Source organism: Dreissena polymorpha, chromosome 12, assembly GCF_020536995.1.
Source record: "Dreissena polymorpha isolate Duluth1 chromosome 12, UMN_Dpol_1.0, whole genome shotgun sequence".
In the NCBI taxonomy this organism is placed as follows: Eukaryota; Metazoa; Mollusca; class Bivalvia; order Myida; family Dreissenidae; genus Dreissena; species Dreissena polymorpha.
Window position 1 is genome coordinate 2,633,654 of NC_068366.1, and position 23,339 is coordinate 2,656,992.

The following is a 23,339-nucleotide window of genomic DNA, read 5'->3' on the forward strand; positions in this document are numbered from 1 at the left end:
CCTTGTACATTGCAGCATAATTTTCGCGCGCTTTTGTCGGGAAATATACATGATGACTGTATATTGGAAGCATTTGTAAACGTCGTGTTAACAATTAAAAATCGTAGTGTGTTTCGGATTACTAATTATTATTCTCATTTGGAAATTTTACGGAACATTATTCTTGTGTCATATGTGTTATGATTTAAATATTAATTTTTCAAATGTATTATATTAGACTAATTCATATTGTAGACGAACCTGTGAATTAAAAAACATAATTTTTATACGAATTAATTTTCTATACAATTATCTTTTTTATACATGTACTACAGTATTTAAACAATTTATTATAACAATGTTTTTATTTTTTGGCATGCCCAGTAGCACACTGCTAACGCGGCGTTGCGCGGCGATCACTGATAAGAACGGAAAGTGTCTGCATTTACCGACTAGCCTAAAGTAATACACGCCGCGGGAATTAGCGAACGCGGCGTAACGCCGAGCGTTTTATCGAGTTCACCTCGCTCTTCCAACGCCGCGTGAACACTCGCTAGCAGAAAAAAACCGCGGAGGGAGCGCGTTTTTTGGGGAAAACGCGTGGAGTGTACTGTAGTAAGGCTCAACTCATTTATTGCATGCTTTTAGATACAGTGGCAAACAACAAAATCTTTCCAATAACTTGAAGATTTACACTTTGAAAAGAAACTAAAGTCAATAGTAGTCTCTTTGACTTTTGTAACATACAACAATATAGGTCTCCATTTAAGAACCCACTGTACAGACTGTTTAAAGTATAAAGTGCAACTAATTCCAGCTCAGTCGCACTGAAATTTGGAACCCATTGAAAAGAATAACACCAGAATATTAATGTACAGAACTAAAAACATTCTGTCATAGGCTGATTTGTTAATACTTGATTTCAGAAAATGTTTTATCACCCAACTTAGTACACCAATGTGGACGTAATCATGAAAATTAGAACTCATTATAATGGATTATATGCCAGTTTAGACACACAATTAGAAGTAATTTCCACATTCTGTCAGGTTTGCTGGGAACAATCAAATACAAGTTTACATAAATCAACATTTAACTGAGAGAGTAAGGTCCCCTGTGAATTGACATTGCATGCTAGAGACAGTTTTCTTGTCACTGTTACCTCCCTTAGGATCTGCAGCGCCACTACTCCGAAAACAAAAGCTTTTAAACAGATTTATTCTATGAATGTATTGCTTTTGCCTCGGAGACTAAAGCAAATAAGCAGAAAATGTGCCACCTATATGCACTTGCCATCTCAGCTGAATGCCCGATGATTTATTACATGTAGTATAAACTAGAACTAAAATCTACATGTATTATCTTACAGACTGAGGGGCCGTTGTCGAAACAACAAAAAGTCAATAACAGCAGATATGAACGGGGCTGCAACAGTTGTTTACAAAAATTAAAATGTTTGAATAAAATATACAAACAATTCTTTGTCTGTGTTTTTGCACTTCAAAATTGGCAGCTTACGTTGGGCTGGAAAAGTTTTAAGGTTTCAACAAGGTCTTATTCGCGGGTAAAGGTACATGTAGGTGTGAACAGGGAATTCTTAGTGTTTTCTAGTTTGGTCCAGGTCTTTGGAGCCTTCAATGTACATCACATTCAGGCCTGTGTAGTGTGACTAACAATGACATCACATGTCCAACATAATAGATGAACAGTTGTATGTCAATACTGACATATTGATGTGCCCCAGTTTTCTTTAAATGTATACATTTTTTATTACAATAAGCATCACAGTTAATTTCGACAATAAGTTCACCTACAGTTTTAATTTGCATTAGGATGAACTATTTTTATCATAAACATGTTTATTTCTCCCCATAGCAACACTTGTCTCATGTTTTTTCTTTTAATCACAGTTTAAGGTTCGAGTCCTAATCCTATAAAGTTAATATATGTAATTTCTTTAATGAAGCCATTCTATAGGGAATGTCATTGTTTACACATATGCTATAATGGTCTGTGTGCATATTTTTGGTCGACCATAGGCCGTGTAAACTCGATCGACCCTATTGACCAACGCAATCGTTCTGTGAGCTATAAATAGTCTGTGTAGTTTCAGAGCGGTAGGGCTGGAATTTCAAGACGCTGGAATATACGCTTGTTGGATTTATCAATTCTACGTATGTAAACGGATTAGTTTAACTTTAAATAACATCATTCTGTTGTTTTTTAAGATCATTTTAAACTGTAAAATAGTTTTTTAAAGTGTTCGGTGTTTTTTAAAGTGTTTGGTGCCAACTGCCCTCACCACCGATTTCGCGAGTTTAAATCAAACGCGCTTTTGAAACTTGGATTACGATTACACAAGTGTTACTGTGGCTTTTGTGTTTTTTATCTTGTGAGCAAAATATGATTATTGCCTAAAAGTGGTTATGACAAGAGTTAGAATTAATAAATCATTTAATAAAATAACTGAGTTGCTGTGTCTGTTTCCCCCGCACATAAGAGGAGCGCAACAATATCTCAACAACTACAGCCCCGTCTCCCATGCCCTCCTAAGATTTTATTCAGCATTCAAATTTAAAGCCCATGGAATCCCCGGAAAGAATGACATGATGTACATGATTTATTATTTTCACATGCTTTACACGCATTGCATGTGGACTGTTAGTCTGTTGCTAGAAAGTTACTAAATTGTCAGAAAATTAGTGCTACGCAACCCATGCTCCTTATCATAATGAAGCTTTCTCTTTTGAATGAATAATTAAACTTTCCAATAACCCGGATTAATTGATTGCATATAAAAATGGCGGCCGATTTTTGGTTTGATTTTCAGGTTATTTTTTTCTTCATTTTTGATATTAAAAATCGCATGCGTGTTATACATGGGGCGAGTTATAATTCGGTACATAGATAAACACACTCACACGACATATACAAGGTACAATTATTTCAAAGAGCCTATTGTACATAATTTTGACTTGAATGCAATAAGTTTAAAAATCTGTAATGAAGGAGTTACTAACTACTGAGTACTGAACCAACCATAAAAAACATGAAAAAGACTCCTCAACAAATAACCCAGTTCTGACAAAGGGCAATAACTCCTGATATTTTCAAACTGAAGGACCAAGTTTTTCTGTCATATCTGTTGAACGGACCTTTTCCCAAAGTAAAATGGTAAAAAATAATCATCCCAATTTGAAACAAAAATCCAACTAAAAAAAATTCAAATAAAGGTCTAATGATTATTATATCTCAATTTTATTTGAATTCCATCTACAGGTGTGACAAAGTATATACCTACATGTATAATTTATATGATTTTTTCCTTCTAATTTGATTTATTATAAAGAAATATATTCAATTAGAGGACTTTTTACACGAGAAATTTCCAATCCCAAAATTATATTTTTACAAAAATGGCCAGGCAAAAGCCTTATGGCAATTGTATTATGGGAGGTGACTCTATAGGTTTCTCACCTGGCAAACAAGGGAGGCTACTCTATGAGTTCCTCATCTGGCAAACAAGAGAGGCTACTCTATGGGTTTCTCAACTGGCAAACAAGGGAGGCTACTCAATTGGTTTCTTACCTGGCACATTAGCGTCCAGATGGCTATTGGAGCCCCGCCACGACATCCTGTAGTGGCGATGATGTCACATCCACACCTTGCCTGGGCTGATTACATCTTTATCTGCGAACAGAGACAACATCATGTGAAATGTCTGGAATTCCTAAAGGTGTAGGGGACTGTAAAAAGTTGTATGCGTGTAATAAAGGTTTGAATGCAATTCATGTATAGTGTTGAAAGTTGAAACCAATATTATATGCTAGCCACTTACATGAATGTTATGGGTGTCTCTCAGCCACAAGTTCAAATTGTCTATGAACATCTATTTAAATTAATATAAAAAGAAGACCCGCAATGATTGACCCTTCTGACTGCTGGATTTAATTTCAAGCATTTTAACTAAAACATGATGTGTCCATAGGGCACAGATGACTCCTCATTTTAAAACAAAACCCCGCCTTGATCTAAAAGTCATGCTGTTAGACTCAAACCAAAAATCCAGAAAATATCTAAAAGTGTTTCACAAAAAAATCTGGGAAATTGTTGATTTAGAGAAATCAATGGACCAGAAAGAAACTCAAACTTGATCTGTAGGTCATGTAGGTAGACTCACACACCAAAAATGAGGTAGATATCTGCAAGCGTTAAGGAAAAAAATCCATGCAACTGTTATTGTAAAGAAAATTCCAAGGCCAATAACTTTGGGAAAAATCAATTGACGGAATGGAACTCGAACTTGATCTGGAACTCTGGAAACTGAACGCCTGACGGACTGACTGACAGACAGTCAGACAACCATATGTCACCCTAATGGGGCCATAAGAAGAAATCTGTATAAAACGTGTAGCTGATTCATCAAGGAATAAAAAGGATTGAAATCAAAGTCCAAACACAAATCCATTTCAGTATTATTAAAATTATTAATATTATTTTGTCTTAATATTAAACAAGATGTGTTTGTCAGAAACACTATGTCCCCTTCTGCGCCGCTTTGAAGCTATATATTTGACCTTTGACCTTGAAGGTTGACCTCGATCTTTTACCACTCAAAATGTGCAGCTCCATAAGATACACATGCATGCCAAATATGAAGTTGCTATGTTCATAAATGGCAAAATGTTAAAGTTGGAGCAAACAAACACACAAACCAACCAACAGACAGGGCAAAAACAATATGTCCCCCACTAAAGTGGTGGGGGGCATAAAAATCAAAGAAATCACTTAAATTAACAAAATAATCAGGATAAATCTAACATGCTCAAAACAAATAAATGTGTAAGTCAAATGTGTTTTTGTTTGCTTAATTCGTATGTTAAAAATTACCCACAAACTCAGTTTTTCAAGTAAGGATCCCATCATCACGTTACACAGTTAACATTTGGTTGGTAGTAAATTAATAAGTAAGAAGAATACATGTACAAATACTAAAAACACTTAACACAAATAAAGTGAAATTTCACCTTTATTTCATTTAAATATATAGTCCTCAATGTCACACTATTCATATGCATGTATTTAGACTAGAGTTTGTCATACACTATGTTAAAAATACCTGATAATTACACTTAATTCTTACAACACACAACTTGGCAGAAAACAACCATTTTAAATAATTACAATACTGAATGTACTTAACTATTTTACACTCTTACTACAATACCTTCTCCTATTAGTTTTAAACCATTGTTTACAATAATCCTTGTGCGGAAATCCTGACTTAAGTCAATACATATTGTTGTGTTACAGGCAATGACCAGGGCTTATCAAATATTGACTATAACCCAGGTACCTCAAAGTGGCTTCTTATAATAGTCATTGAGTTTATCTGTAAAGACTCAACAACAGTCAAAGAGAATACATTACAGAGTTGGACATTGTGTTTCAAATCTGATAAGACACTAATTAGCTTCAGCTTTTGATACTAAATAATTGTTGGGGTCAGATCGGTCATTTCATCTTTGTAATAGCAAAATATAAATACTTAGCCTAAAGCTCTCTTTCTGTGACACTCTAAATTTACTTCACTATTCAAAATCTCACCCCAAGGCTTGGCATCAAAGAAGCAAAAATCTTACAGGTACTTGAACATTAGGGTTAAGTTTGGTCAAGATCATGACACCAAACAATAAGTAAAAATATTTGACAACAGAAATCCATCTAGCCTTTAAGTCTGTATACAAATATATGCATCTTCAATTTGGAGTCTAAATAAAATATAACAAAAATTCCTTAATGAACATTGTCAATTCGGGGTGAACGGAAAACTGTTGTAACTCATATTAAATAAAGAAGAAGATACTGCAGTTTTCCGTTCAGCCCTCGAATTATGTTTACAGACAGTTGTTTGACATTTTAACCCTTTGCATGCTGGGAAATTTGTCGTCTGCTAAAATGTCGTCAGCAGAATTTCTAAAATTAGCATTTTCTTCGATTTTTTTCAGAGAATACTATCAGAACAGCAAACAGTTTGGATCCTGATGAGACGCCACGTTTTGTGGCGTCTCATCTGGATCCAAACTGTTTGCAAAGGCCTTTAAAATCCGGTCCCGCACTGAAAGCGTTAATTTGTTTTGTAACCAGTTTTACATGTTCTATGATCACTCAAATGAATATAAAATTGTGTTTTAAATTTGTCTACAATGCTATTACACAACAATGTGTTGTTGTGTTGCATACATGTACATCATGAATGGTGAATTATTGATGCTTTTAACAAAATCAATGATATCAAAATGAAAATTGTTGCGAAAATTTTTAAGCAGCCCCTGCACATCATGATGAGACTGCAATTGGTTATTTGTATGCATATTTGGTTTATTTCTTGACTTAACTTGCTACAAATTTTCTTAGCGGAGGCTGTCATTTTGTGATGATGGAGGCTATTCTAGGGTGATAAAGCCAATTGATGGATGAACAGTGAACTGTTTGTTGTGTTTTTTCAGCATTTGGATCAATTCGTGATTGAAAAGGCCATCAACAAACCAGTGATCTTCTATGTAAATGGCCTTATCTACCCATATATGTATCAAGGCATAGTCAGTTTCTGTCTGACCCCCTTCTCCCCCTCGGTTACCTAGCGTTGGTTTGTTCAAAGAGCTAGGAGCAACTCATTGTGCCTTTATTTTTCAAGTCAATACATTAACAAACAATACATGTAGCTGTAAAGCAACCTCCTTATATTCCAGGACACTAGTTAACTTTTGAAATTTCTATACCTGCTTACAATCCCAAGATGCAGTAGGATATCTAATATTTTTCACATGTACATGTATCTTCCATCAAGTTTATTCATAACTGCTCTATGAGCATCATGTGCATATTGCTGGCATAGAAGTATTGATTGGTGCCTTTTTATTGGTTATTTCTGGCATAGAAGTATTGATTGGTGCCTTTTTATTGGTTATTTCTGGCATAGAAGTATTGATTGGTGCCTTTTTATTGGTTATTTCTGGCATCGAAGTATTGATTGGTGCCTTTTTATTGGTTATTTCTGGCATAGAAGTATTGATTGGTGCCTTTTTATTGGTTATTTCTGGCATAGAACTTAGAAGTATTGATTGGTGCCTTTTTATTGGTTATTTCTGGCATAGAAGTATTGATTGGTGCCTTTTTATTTGTTAAAGTTAAAAGATAGTGCTAAAATTATTACCAAGTCAGTTGTAGAAGATGCTATGTTTGATGTTAGTAGTAATAAAACAAATTGGTTTAGTTAAGAACCTTCTTACACGATACAGATTTTATTATATTTGGTGTAGTGACATACTTATAAATGCCAACCAGTTCATTTGTACATTTCGGAAAAAGCTAATTGATGAATATTTGCAACAATGGCAAGAAAATGTTACAGATAGTGGAGTTTTAACTTTGCATAAAACACTTAACCTGTCACATGGATTTAAATCTTATCTAGATCTCATTGTGTCGAGAGATCTCAGAGTTGTACTTATGAAATTACGTATATAATCCCATAACTTGAGAATACATACTGGTAGATAGGAACAATTGGATAGACATTTACGTATTTGTAAAATCTGCCCTACCAATGAGATCGAGGACAAATTTCATTTGATGTTTAAATGTATAGCATATGCTCATTTAAGACCAATTTATATAAAAAGTTATTATAGAAATAGACCTAGTATGTTTAAGTTGAACTGTTTAATACAAACAACAAATCTGAATTGTTTATGTCGAGTAAATATATATCTAAAGCTTTTAAAATTCGCAATGTAGCATTGATAGATTTAAAACACTGGTCATTTTATACAAGACACCAGACAAGTCATTGATAGAATACATTATACTACATGTAATGTATTTATTTGATTATAAGATATTTTTATACAAGATTAGATTATTAGATTATATTCAATTTTCTTATATTTTAATATAAGATTAGAATATTATAAGATAACATTATAATTTCATTATAATATATTTTGTTCCAACAATACAATTTTATTACATATTTATTTCCATACGAAATAAATCAAAGTACCAAATAAGCATGAATACACACATGTATAGATTGTATATAACTTAAGTTCATCCTGTTAAACAGATGTAATAACTATAATGACCCATACTTCATTGCATAATCCTGTTGTATTAATTACCATATGTATTATATATATATATATATATATAACATAAAAAACTGTAAAGTTTACGTGAATAAAGTTTGTACTCAGGACTCTTGGAAACGCTTAATTAAGTATATTTGTACACATAAATTTGACAAATGACGCTTATCAGAAACCAATTGAGAGTCCCCTGGACACACCTTTTTTTCATAACTGGGTTTTTCAAGTAAATCCATAAACAAACAGTGCTTGTAAAGCAACCTCCTATTTAAATTCCAGCCAACACAATTTATTTCCTCACACCTGTTTAAAATCCAATCAATCCCATCCTCTACATGTATGGAACTCAGGTATAAATGTTGTATCTGACAGTATGTGCATAATCTTCCAGTAATTTAATATTGATTAATGCTGTTTTAAATGGCCACTTGCTAATGTGTTACAAATTGATTTAATTCTGAACACGCACGCTGTGGGTTTTTCCGATTTCTGAGGGCCCGGAAGGTACAAACATTGTCATTAATACAGTAATGACCAGTTACGTTGATATCCGATTTGCTTCCCATTCAGTAGTGGATAATAAGTATTTTAAACGACAGTAGTGTTTCCTTTAGGAAATGTCGAGATCAAAGTATTTTGTTGTTATTACTATTTCGATTATTATTAATAATTACACATAACAAATCTAACACTGATATACATGTATGTCAACCGTTAAATACAAGATTAAAGTCTAAATACACCGTTCAGATGTACAGCCGCCTATATACGAATGGGTCCAGTAGCTAACACCCTTAAAAGACATGAAAAACAGACTTTGTCAGCTGTATGGTTACAATGAAGGGACCTATACAAACGGCTTGACATATGCAATATTTCTTCTGAAAAATATAATTGATGTTCTTGTTTTTTTCGGCATTCTTTATAGGTATTGCAAATAAAAGTAATGTATGGTAAAGCCCTTTAGTGATGTGTCTTCTAATCTTAAGGTATAGTCTTAAGCAAATAAATGTCTTTACTTTTCTGATTAGATTACAGAAAAGCATCACAATACAGCTACAGGGCTTTCCACAGGCCATTTAACGATCCCTTGCCGGGGCGCTTGAATTTCAAAATCAGAGTCCCCAGGGCGCTTATAATTTTCAAATCAGTTTATTTTTCAGTAAAAGAAAGTGGAGATTGTCAAACAAAATCAAGGTTTCCCTATCAGTGTATCAATATTCCCTCTTTTAAAAGAGCACTCGGTACCTACTTTCACAAGTAATCGCCATAAACACCACATGGGGTAATGGATAATCCACTGATAAGACGCGTGTATCGATTATTCTAGCCACATTACACAGTCATTTAAATGCTGACAAGGATGTATCAGGTAACTTTCCAGTCGTCAAACTGCGATGTTCGTGAGGGCGGGGTTAACTATCGACCATTATTTTTGATTGACGTCGGACACAAAGTAAGAGTTTATCGCAGCTTGATTAGCAAGAAGTTAAACCATTTACATGATATTAAACCGGTATCTAGTACAGTACAGTACATTAAAGACGGTTTTGGGCGTCATCATCACACCTTTTTACTGTAAACAAGTGTTACCTATGACTCATAATTAATACGAGAAATTAATTGCAAGTGGTAAACAATTAATTACTTATAGCGATTAAGTTGGGCAAATAACTCCTGGTTACAATTATGCCATAACAATTTTATTCCAGTACATGTATATTTCATCATGTCCATTTATACATTGTAGAACTGATTCACCTCGTTTTTCTGACATTTATTCAACACGTAATGCGCTTGAACAAATTTTCGTTGAATTAATTACGCACACTTGTAAATGTTTCGTCCGATAATCGATACTTAGAAGACTGATGATGGCAATCAGCCGTAATCCTTGTGGACAACGTGAATTTCATGCATAATTCCGTCAAAACATTTATTCGACTCCTAAAGTGTTTAACCAAATTATCGTTGAATTCATAACGCAAATGTTAATATTTGTTGAAATCTCAAATGGGAATAATTAAATTTGTAATCCGAAACCCATTCCCGTTAGTCGATGTTCAGAGCTCCAGATTAGGATTTGTGAAATTAGTAACGGTACTGCCACTGACAGAAAGAAAAGGAGTAACGCTGAAAATCAATTAGTACCTGTACTACCATATCCAAAAATACAGGTAGTACTGTACTACACGTGTTCTTGGATATTGAAGGGTGTATAACTGACTTTACAGAAACATTTGCAGCAATTAAAATAAATATATGTAGCTTCTTAAACAGTTACTGTATTAGGTTTTCCATTCTGAATTATGATGCTAATACAACTTCACATTAAAACTCATGACTAATACTATTTCTTCATTTTTCTTGACAAGAAAAAACAGCCAACTAGTAAGCTAAGAAAATGAACACTTATTTCACTGTCTCATCCGTTTCCTATTGTGTTTTCTAACGTTTATGCCACCGATGCAATCAAATCGTTTAATATCGGGGCGACAATGTCTTTTTCTGGGTTTACAGATTTAATGTCAGGATGGTTAGAAGACACCGTATGTAGTCATTATATGACAACAAAGTGTTGATTTGAGCCGCTTTCGGTTAATATATGAACCCAGTCTACAACTTTTCGGTAATTTAAATTAACGAAAAGCGCTGTTAGGTTAGAGACCAACAAATCACACCGCGCTGACGCAGACGTATCGGTACGGCCAGATTTTTTCGTTAATGCGTAAAATGGATATTAATGTCGTAATTGTACGTCCAGTTTATAAAAATAAATGCGTAAATCTTCATGAAAAAGGCGTATTTACGACTGTACTGCCCTGATCTGGAGCTCTGGATGTTAACGCGTTTTTTATCCGAAACACACTTCCGTATGTAAATGTTACTGTTAAAATATTCTTGCTTCAAATTAGCAGTGCAAATTTATTTTGTGTCAAATCTTTTTCTCAATTAAAAAGAGCGCGAAAATTATGCAGCATGTACAACGTTGCGTCATGTGCATTGTGCGTGTATTGAGCGTTTTAACAAGCACACAACACGTCAGGAGATTGATGCATTTTTTCATAGGCAATTTTTAATCAAATCTATAAATAGTCACTTAAAATTTATTTGATACTATAGAAAAATGGCAAGGTTTGTGTAAAAGAAAAAATTGAGAGCTTTTATCGGAAATATTTACCAGAAAGTGATTTATACAAACGGAATAAACGGGATTTTTGGGTAATAAATAGAAAATTGAAAAGTAGTAAGTATACAGTAATAGTCGGGTTGAAACGAATGTATTGGGGAATTGTTCGAGTTGGGATTTTACTATCTGTGCGGGAAAGTTTTAAAACAAACAAAAAAAAAAATTTTTTTTTAAATGACTGGGGGATTTTCTTGAAGAGTCATAGCGCACCAAATGACGTCTTTTGACACTGTTTTTCTTTGAGTTATAACGCACCACAGAACAATCAACGTCGGGAGGGGACACCCCTCCCGAACCACCCCTATCAGCCCCAGGGCGCCTGACAAAAATCCTGTGGAAAGCACTGAGCTAAATCAATAGACATACATATAAATATCCAACTGATATGGAACGATATATTAGTTATATTTCTAAGAATGGACTGAGGAAAGTAAGGTTTTTGTTGTTTGGTACTTGTCTGTATGATTTTAAATATATTTGAAAGGTATAATATATATATACGATGGGGTCAATATCTTGTAGTTTTGCTGACAAACTTCCATTAAAACTGTATGCCCAGGCCTCGCACAGTATATGCAATTACACAGTTACGTGACCGAAGCTGTTTACATGTACATGCAGCATTATAGTATACATAGTATTCTTACAAATTAAACACGATCGAGATTAGTTCACCTAAAGAAAAATGATTAAATCATAGTATTTATCAACTATAACGAACGTTTGAGCAGAAAAGTGATGTTTACTATTCAGCGATAAGAGAAATTATTGATTCACTCTCTTTTAAAATATACTAGTCAGCTTTTGTTTGTACCTACCGCACGTGCTCAAATATCGGAAAAACCCAGACTGGAGAGTTCTGAATAACAACTATTTATAGTTTTAACTTCCTAGAAACTGGCCGCAACCTGGCATTCAGATCAAAGACCTTTGATGTCTGCAGACAGCTTGCAGTTTTTAGAGGCATAAGTTTAATTGATGTGATTGGTACAGTACAGGCAACGAGTACTTCGACAAACGCCACTCGTCACGGTGTTCATTTATGTTCGCTTACCAAACGACCCCCGCGATGGGTGTTCAGATCAAATATTCGCGGGGGCCGTTTTCCATAAGATGGACACCGCGAATCACCGCGTACCCATAATATCTACCGTGGTGATCATCGTGTTCGCTAGAAATAAAATAATTGAACATAAATGTAGGTCGGTACCAATTTGCAGAAAGAATCAACCGTGCGTTTGAATGTTATAGGTGTCATTTGGTGTCTAAAAAATTAACAACAATTACAAACAATCACAATCGAATTACCGCATACATGCAAAAATTCCCGTCTCTGTCCATTACCCGATAATCCCGAGATTTCCAATTTCATGCAAATTCTGGTCAATGTTGACAATAAAAGTGTGATAGAAATGCAAAAATCACAAACGTTCGCCATATCTCTAAACTACCAAATGAATTTCGGCATATGTTTCTATTTAAAGATTTGATGAAATAAGCGCCCAATCAGAACAGGTGTATTCCAACATTCGTAAATCACCCGACGCCGAGTGCGCGCGTTGTGTAGAGTTCATGTTCTGTTACAAATTGTAGCCACAAATAAATACATGTATTTATGCCCATGATATTTTCATTTTCTTTGTTCTGAACCATAAAAAGCGTGCGAAAATTGGCGTGGGTGTATTTATTTTTTACACAAAATCTTCGTAGCGCAGACAACATTCTGATCTTTTAATTTCGATTTAAAGTTTCGTAGTGAATTTCTTCTCAAGTACCATGGTAGCTGGCGAATGATTTGGAATTGACATTTCATCTGAATAAAATAAAAATCACGCTATATTTAGATTTCATGCAACATGTACAAGTCATTTTCTGGAAATCGGGAGAAATGAAACCCAATTTTGTAAAAACAAAAAGGGCAATTGCATTGATTAACACCATAAAAGTTAATCGTATTGATCATCTAAACGCTTAATTTTAGTTTCCAACTTAACGTACATGTACTGCCCGAGTTTAAGTAGGCATAAATGTGCACATACTATATACATGTACATGAAGTATATGATTTTATTTTGTACATGTATATGTACATTTAAAATGCGTGAATGACCCTCGCAGACAGGTGTTTACGGTGGCTGCGCAGCATCGCGGTGATCACGGGTGTTCCCTATAGCATGCAATCGCGGCAATTTTGGGTGTTCGCCGAACACCGCGGTCAGTAGCGTGTCCGCCCCCGCGAAATGTCACCCATCGGGAAAATTGAACACCGCGGACACACGTTTTTGCCAAAGTACACGTTGCCTGTACTGTAAAGACTTGTGTATATAACTGGTTTTATTATTGTTTCAAAAGGAAATATGTTTGCAAAGTAATTATGTTTTAGTTTAGTTTAAACCTATTTATTTTAGCTCGATTGCATCGAAAGCCTTAGGCTTATATAAACGCTCTCGAGTCCGTTTCCTGGGCCTAGAACCAGTACTTGGTGTCTTTGGGGGAAATCTAAAGAACACTCCCACGGTGGGGATCGAACTCGTGACCTCCTGGTCGCTAGGCGGACACCATATCCATTACACCACGGCGACCTAAAATTATGTTTTGTTTAGAAAAAAAATAAATGTATGTCTGTGTATGTAAATAAATTAAGCACTTTCATTCACAGAGTTGTTTATTTTGTTGTTGTTTTTTCAACATGATTTTTTATTTAAGTAACAATAGAGAGAATATAATGAGAGGGATTCCTAATGTACATTTTTGTATTTGGGGTTTTAATAATGAAACCAATAATTATATTATGTATTTTTTTGTATTCATTCTTCATGAACATGGATTTTTTGCGGAAAATTTAAAAACCTGTACAATATTCAATCAAATGAGACTATTTTTTTCTTTTGGACTCCTACTTTAAAATCCTAGTGAGACCCCTGGTTCTGTTCTGTTCATGTTCTGTTTAAAATGGCCATGTGATGATGCGTACAGACTTACAGATTAAAATCAGTAGAAATTTGGCATTCACATCAAAGACCATTGATGTCAGACCAACACCATTGATACTGTAAGTGCTTTTGGAATTTTAGGTATGTTTAGGTATGTTAAACACATACTGTCTGCCTTCAAATGCAGTATTCTGCATCTATTGAAATCCCATTTTACTTAAATTAAATAGTTACCTCATACAATTTGTAACGGGTGTTGTTTTCACAACTTACTCGCCATAAGTAATTAATTGCTCACCATTTGCATTTATCTTCTAATAAAAACAATTATTGTTTAAGAAATTGTTTATGGTAAAAAGGTGTGATGATGATACCCGCCACCATCTTTCATGTACTGTTTAATTACCTTTGGATATTATTGGTACGTAAATTTCAACACTGTGATTCTTTGTAAATCAATCTGCGATCAACGCTAATCTTAAAAACTGATCTCAATCAAAAATAATGATCGCCAGTTTACCCTGCCCTTATACGCATTCTCATTACTGATTGGACGCTGAACAGCACAGTTTGGCAAACGGAAAGTTACCCGAGAATTTCTTGTGGGTGCATCTGTGTCAGCATACATGGCAATGTAATATGACTTTATTATTCGATACTCTTATATCTCTTATCAGTGGATAATCTTCTACCCCATGCTGCATTTATGGCGATTAAGAGCAGAGCGCGATTAACAGAGTGAATGACCAGATTAACTGTTATGATTTGTATGTCCTGTGTATAAGAAAACAGTTTAAAATTGGATTATCGGACATCCATGGGAGTTCCACCATTTGAAAAACGGTTGTACGACTGCCGATTTTAGGCGTAATTTACGCCCGGACGCCCATTACGGAAACGCTGTGAAAAATGGAATTAGTTCGTGCAATTTAAAGCAAGCCATGAAAAAGACATTTAATTCCCTATTTCAGCCTCACAGCTTTTCCATGTAATCATTCATGCTATTAGTCAAAAAATAGATCCGAAATTCGTATCCGAAAACTGAACCAAATTTTGGTCTCGTGTGTAAAAATGACGCCATTCGAATCAATGTCTGAACAACTATGTCTTACCTGTTTATTCTGTATTTATATGTGTGAATATATACTAAATATTTCTTTAAGTGATATAAATCTACGGGTTTACTGTGTACTACTAATTTCTAGCTTTCAAGAATAAACAAGCAAAAACAATAACTTCCGTTAGGAAACCACACCGCACTGTACCGAGTACAGCACGGCTACATTGCACTTACCATGCACAGCTTGATCACTTCAGTATTTTTGCGCATGGCATCTTATATGACAAAAGGTGCTACCTATTTTATGGGCAAAGCTTATTTGATAATGGCGAGGGATTGATAGCGCCTGAAGTTGTTTCCACAAGTAAATTGGACCACGAAGGGACCACGCACATGATAAAAATAACTTAAATAGCACCGTTTTAGGCGCAACCAAATGCTGGGTGTAAAAGCCATATTGCGCGACTTTAATGTACATTTTAAAATTATAAAAAACAAATACATGAATGATAATTAACATATTAAAATTTCTAAAAGTATAACAATTATACAAAGATTTTGTAGGCGAGGAATACACACGTTTGTATTATTTTCAAATTAACGTACGTGTGAACTGATTGTTAACGGACCTGGCGTGTAAACGGACTGTTTTCAGGACCTCGTGTATACGGACTGATTTCAGGACCTCGTGTAAACGGACTGTTTTAAGAACCTCGTGTAAAAGGTCTGTTTGAAGGACCTTGTGTAAACGGACTGTTTTAAGGATATGTCGTGTAAACAGACTGTTTTTAGGACCTCGTGTAAACGGACTGTTTTAAGGACCTCTTGTAAACGGACTGATTTAAGGACCTGTCGTGTAAACGGAATGTTTAAAGGACCTAGTGTAAACGGACTTTTTTTCAGGACCTTGTGTAAACGGACTGTTTTAAGGATCTGGCGTGTAAACGGGCTGTTTTAAGGACTTGTCGTATAAACGGACTTTTTTCAGGACCTCATGTAAACGGACTGTTTTAAGAACCTCGTATAAACGGACTGTTTAAAGAATCTCGTGTAAATGGACTGTTTTAAGGACCTCGTGTAAACGGACTATTAAAAGAACCGTGTGTAAACGGACTGTTTTAAGGACCTGTCGTGTAAACGGACTGTTTGAAGGACCTCGTGTAAATGGAATGTTTCAAGAAGGTCGTGTAGACGGACCGTTTTAAGGACCTCGTGTAAACGGACTGTTTTAAGGACATCGTGTTAATGGACTCTTTGAAGGACCTCGTGTAAACGGACTGTTTAAAGAACCTCATGTAAACGGACTGGTTTATGGACCTCGTGTAAACGGACTGTTTAAAGGACCTCGTGTAAACGGACTGTTTCAGGGGCCTGGCTTGTAAACGGACTGTTTAAAGGACCTGGCATGTAAACGGACTTTTTAACAGACATCGTGTAAACGGACTGTATTAATGACTTCGTGTAAACGGACAGTTTTAAGGACCTCGTGTAAACGGACTGTTTAAAGGAGCTCGTGTAAACGGACTGTTTTAAGGGCCTGGCTTGTAAACGGACTGTTTAAAGAACCTGGCATGTCAACGGACTGTTTAAAGAACCTCGTAAAAACGGACTTTTTTAAGGACCTCGTGTAAACGGACTGTATTAAGGACCTCGTTTAAACGGACAGTTTAAAGGACCTCGTGTAAACGGACAGTTTTAAGGAGCTCGTGTAAACGGACTGTTTTAAGGACCTCGTGTAAACGGACTGTTTTAAGGACCTCGTGTAAACGGGCTGTTTGTAGGACCTCGTGTAAACGGGCTGTTTAAAAAACCTCGTGTAAACGGACAGTTTTAAGGTCTCGTGTAAAGGACTGTTTAAAGAACATCGTTTAAACGAACTGTTTTAAGGACCTAGTGTAAACGGGCTGTTTGCAGGACCCGTAGTGTAAACTGATAGTATGAAGCATCCTTCGAAATACTATTATAGATACCACTTATTCAAATTAATAGTTTTCTGTACGTCCCTTGCAAGAAGTTTAAACGCCCATAAACCCTCAAAAGCAAAGAACATTTCGTACACGATTAAAAAAAAGTTAACCAATAAAAATTAATGTTCCTTGTAACCATAGCCACATTTTTTTGCGGAACAATATATTAAACACATGTTCCTGCACCAAGTCAGTGTTCGCGTGTCGTATGAATAGATATCATTGCGAAAAAATAAAATAGAATAAAGTGCTCCACACAAAAATAAAAACGAGCGTTTAGTATCTCTTTAAATCTATGTTACCATACCAGTTCTAGCTTTGAACTTTTTGCTATGACTATAAGGAACATTGATATTTTATGTATTCACTTTATTTTTCGAAATATGGTACGTACTATTCGTTTATTTTGAGTACATGTTACTTTAAGAATGCAAGAAAAGTAAATATTTATCGTAATAGAGGTTCCTTTGGCAGTATTTACCAAAATGCAATAGAAAAACAAAACCCGGAATAACGAATACACAATTGAAATATGCCCGCATACCTGTACGAATACAACAATACAATAAACGTATTTAAAAAAAGAATTCAGTAACAGACAAATAGTTTCATTTTATTTCATGATTTTATATAACACAATGTCCCCATATGCTTAGTCGTAAATATGAACAGTAAAGCTTATTTATCTTTACATTGAAATGACAAACGGCGGACGATTCACTAAACATAAATTTAAACCTTTGTTTTTACATCCTCATACATGTATATAGCTACAATTTGTATTAGCCCATCCACTGTTCCCATATCTCAGGCCGGAACATCTATAAAAGCGTCCTCACTACAGCAATGTGATCACTTAATAAAACGTGTTATATACGTTGGTGGTGTGTTGGGTCGGGCAGTATGCTACCCATATATAACCATTAACGGGATAGAATCATTAATAAACATCCAGTTTTTCAAAATGCGTACGCACATATGCCACATTAAATGATAAGTTCGTCTTGAAATGTCAATGCCAAGTATTTGATATTTGCGTTCACCGGTTTTAAAACATTTCGAACCTATCGCACAATCACAATTAATAAATTAAATTACAATTCACGAAGTAAAAAATAGTCCGTATAGTTGAGAATCAAATCATATGGTCATCAATAGAATAATGTTTTAATCGCTAAATGGTTTGATGTTTCTATAGGAATAGAGTTGTATGGCGAGCGGTTCGACGCATAATCCCAAGAAACTAGATTTTTACTGAGAACCAAGGTTCTCAGAATAAGAACATGGGTTATCATTCTGAAAACCTCTAGGTTCTTACTTGAAGATTGCACCTGGCTTCCAGAACCCAAGTTTTTATTCGATATCACAGGTTTTCACCAGAAACCAAGTTATCTTAAAATGTTCATCAAACGGCGATAGCCTATGTTCATATTTAAAAACCAAGGTTTCGAAGCGAAGTCAAACCGCTTGCCATAGAGTTGCATATGCCAAACGTAAATTGCATACTAGTATGTCAATCATGATACATCGGCTATCTCCGGACTCCCCCGTAAGATAACATAGATTGGAATAAATTAATTCAAATTGAAATTGTATAATCATACCCGACGGTAAATAGATAAAATGTAGTTTTATGACTTCATAAATTAATCGGTTTTGAAAACTCAAATGCAGTTATCGTGAACAGATTTTAGAAAAAAAAAATCGAACAAATCAAAGCCAGTTTTCTATGTGACTAATTGAATAGTCCATTGTCAATAAATTCACAAAACCTTTTAGATTTTGTACAAAATGGCCCAACTCATTTTATACCAATATCATATTGAATCACTATAGTATTGAAGTTTCGGAAACATAATCATACATGCCTGGCAAATTCTTTGCAGACATAGCAATATGCGTATGTCTTCTCTTTCTTAACAATGCATGTCATTTTGTAAAGCGAATATGACTGGAGACTGCATGAGTTTGACGCCCATGAAACCGGTTTGAACTCTTAGTTAAACGTATGCAAGTTCGTTGTTTATTTAGTATTTTGTTATTCACCGTGTTAATATTGGAAATGTGTATATATTATTTACCAAAACTGAAAGGCAACTCTTGTGTTACAGTTAACAGTAAAACTTCCTCAGCTGGACTCTTTCTATTCATACATAAACATGTGAGTGATGTAATGGATATTACAAGCGTATTTTATTTCCCTAAATATTGTTTTATCATTATATATTTTACACTCGTAAGTATGCACTTCATTGTTTAAATTTATATTCCACAATCATTTGGGGAATGTTTTCATTTGTTCCCCAATCGCGTGACCATATTTTACAAACAATAAAGAAACATTTCTAGGAAATGGACGTCTCTGAAGAGAACACTCTGAGACAGATAATCACATTTTCTCATACACTCCTGAAAATAAGCGTTTTTATGTTGCAGTAATGTCGGGAATATTCGACGCTCTTAGCGCCCAGGGACTTGTTCTGTATGTCTGGTGGTATAACAATACATATTGCGACGTTAAAGAGTTGTATGCCAATCGAAAAATTACTGAACAACTTTAAAGATATAAACACTTAAAGGTAATTAAAGTTATAAATGAGTAAAAGCTGTGTGCTGGCATGATTTATACAATTTCGAGGACAGAGAGTTCCTCACGACAAATGGTTTTATTTTCAGTCCAAAGAAGTTAGATGAATCGTTTTTCTATATTTTGCACAACATAAATTTGATGACAATTAATTAGCAAGTACAAATCACGCATGTCAAATGCATAGGTTGACGCATGCTCTGAACTCTCACACTAACTCGTCTACACTGCATTTTTAAATATATATTGTATATAATTTGAACATAATTGTCGTATTCTTTCCCAGGTTTAACATAAAAGATACAGACTATATTATAATGAAGACGCCCAACATATGTCTTGACCTGTCTAAACGGATGTATTTCGTAATAAAATATTCTACCACGGCCGGGAATCGTTTTCTGTAGACAAGTAGAACATCAGTGTGGTTTATTGTGAAACAAAATATGTGCGGAGCCTAATGTTTTGAAAGTAGTTCCTGGAATTCCAAAAAAGTGTTCAATAAAATGCCCATGATTAAACTAAACTTTAGATGAAATGAAATAATTTCTGCATCATGCAAAACGGCAAAAGTTATAATATTGTTATATCTAGGTTTATCAAATGTTTACGTTTATTTTATTTGGCATTCGATTTGCATTATTATGTCCAATGCACTTAACAATACATATGACGTAATATCGATCATTCAATTAATGTTTATGAAGGAAACAGATAGTATTTTTGGTGGGTAAACGCCTATATAACATGAGTATGTGATATTTATTGTAATAATGACCGACGGTTTGCCGTTTCGATGCTTGTTATTGACCCATTCAGGCCATCGCCATTATGAGTTGATTCCTACGCCTAGGAATTCCAAACGTTTAGTTATTACCGCAATAATCAACACTACGCCGAAATTTGATTCGAATACTATACTTATTACGCATATTTTACATTTAGCGGAATGTTTAATATGCGCTTACAGTACTGTTTAATTTTTTGCCATAGTGTAGCCATTTAGTCGATGTACATGTGATATCATACAAGTTCATTGTGTCACACCGGTCTTACTGACAATAACGTAGTGACGTCACCATCTATGTATAGAATGATACAAGTTTGATATGGCATAGGAAAAGGCGAGGCTTCATTCTCACGCATCAGAACTCCAAACCGTTGGTTATTACCGCAATAACCAACAATTAGTCGGAATTTATTGAAAAAATTCTAAACATAAGTGACGCAGCTATACTGATTGTCGGAAAGACATTCCAAGCAAAAAACAATCAGTAAAGCTTATATATTTACCTCCGCTTGCACTCGTGATTTAACCACTACGCATAGAGACTTTCGGCCGTTGATTATTCGAAAACAAAAACGACCTACAATCATTATTTCCTAATTACGTACCAAGTGTTTAGCAAAATGGCTATACATGAACAAATGTAGTTAACTACTCCAAGTTAACACAGAAATATATAATATACAATTTTGACAGTAGAACAGGTACCGGTAATATCCACTCATAATTTAATGATTTTTTTCTCACATTTTGTACTTGATCCCAGCAATCCATTATTTCATAACTAGAGTTGCGACACCTTAAGGGTTTCGCGGGATGGAATGAGTGGGAACTAAAAAAATGTGGGTTCGAAAATATTGGGTAAGAAAATGCGGGAACACACATTTTTGGTACTAAACAAATGTGGGTACGAAAACTTTGGTTACGAAAAAAAATGTGGGTACGAAAATTGTGGGTACAATGGGTCAATGTTAAGGTTTTAGCATGGCGGACGCCAGAAGGCGAAAAGACATGACACATACGATGAGCTGGCTATGAGAATACCTCAGGTATTCTCCGAAAACAGCCGAGCTCATATGCATAAGTCAGTGAGTAATACTCATTAAAAGCTAGGCACGGCGTATAAAATCAGAACCACTGGGCCGAATCTGCTGAAACTTGGCCGCATTATAGATTATGGTCCAAACAAGCTACAGAATGTGCGCTTTTGGACCTGACAGCGTAAAACATTAACCAATAATGAACAGCACAAAATGGGTCATTTTGAACAAAAAAATGTAAACTTTAAGTGGCATTTAATGACTTTTAGACATCAGAAAGTTTCAAATTTTTGATATTCTGCACACTTCGACTTGTTTTTTTTTTTAAATTTAGAAACAGTTATGCTTGGGATGTCTATAAACCCTGTTATTGAATGTCAAATTTGGCAAAAAATTACAATACAATCCCAAAAATGGTTAAGCAGCAATTCCCCTTTAACATTATTCCTTATATTTAATTGAATTCTTTAAATAGATAACTGTGTATATTTAATCATAATGGGCTCTGTATATCACACATGATAGGCCACTGCTGGGGCTTGAACCCAGAACTCATCTCACATTGTAAGATGCGTTTTTCAATTAAACTACAATGACTGTATCGTGTGAAGTGGAGCCAACATACACCCACATAAGTGAAAAAATCATTCCGTCCATATATTTGTCGTGGGTGTTTTCTGACACATGTTGCATAACTGTTTGCAACAAAAGATGTATACATAGATACATAAATGGGGGAAAAAAACGTCTTTTTTAATTTTTGTTTCACATATAAACATTTCCTAGCAATGATTAATAATTATATCATGTTGAAATCATTTATAGACCAAATATTACTGAAACTGCAAAAAAGTATAAGATGGATAGATATAATGTATCATTCTATCTAGTACAATGAACAAATGTTCTTCCGATGCCATTTTCACTAAGGTATTGGTATTGAATCCTGATGTACTACTAAAAATGTATGTCGGTTAGCAATAATAATTCAACAAATCCTCATATTCAAGCTGGGTCATCACTAAGTGGAATTATTTGTGGACATATAACAGAAAAATGCATTTCATGCCTCTATATTGCTTTAACAGGAATCCCAGCTTTTTGTATGAACAAAATTCCCTGATTTTTCCCTGATGGAAAATAAAACTTCCAGGATCATGATTTTGACCTATTTCTTGTTTTAGACACCCTGAATAAATAGCAGTTGCAGACATAACTAAGCTACACGTATACTACAAAGTCACGATAGATATGCAGAGGAAATGATTTGCTGTTTAAATTGTATGGACTTCTCGACACAAGTCGGGAAAGTCTGACCAAACAAAATTCCCTGATTTTTCCCTGATTTCACAAACTTTCCAAATTCCCTGACTGGAAAAAAAGAGTCTTTTTCCAGTTTTCCCTGATTTCCAGGTTGGCTGGGAACCATGTTTAACTTTGATAAAATGTTCTTTAGATGCCATGTGTATTAATTTATATGTCTTTTTTTCTGAGATATTAATGAAAATGCCTGTGGGTATGTGGCGAATACTAGTATTAAAAAAATCTGCAACTTGATATATGGTGTTAACACGGTAAAATTGTATGAGCCCAAATTATAATAGATGAATGCGTATTATGCTTCTATGCTTATACTATGAGGACAT

The 23,339-nt window shown here is 34.8% G+C and overlaps 1 protein-coding gene across 6 annotated transcripts in view; it reads right to left on the reverse strand.

Annotated features, from left to right (window-relative positions):
- The window catches only part of LOC127854043 (centrosomal protein of 85 kDa-like), a 59,489-nt gene extending 43,984 nt beyond the window's left edge, over nt 1-15,505 (reverse strand). For all 6 annotated transcript variants that reach the window (XM_052388980.1, XM_052388978.1, XM_052388977.1 and 3 more), the window contains exons 1-2: nt 15,365-15,505; nt 3,568-3,669 (exon numbers count right to left, since the gene is read on the reverse strand). In XM_052388980.1, the coding sequence (XP_052244940.1) occupies nt 3,568-3,613 (46 nt within the window). In that variant the 5' untranslated portion in view covers nt 3,614-3,669; nt 15,365-15,505. The remainder of the gene's footprint in view (nt 1-3,567; nt 3,670-15,364) is intronic.
- Between the last annotated feature and the right edge of the window lie 7,834 nt (nt 15,506-23,339).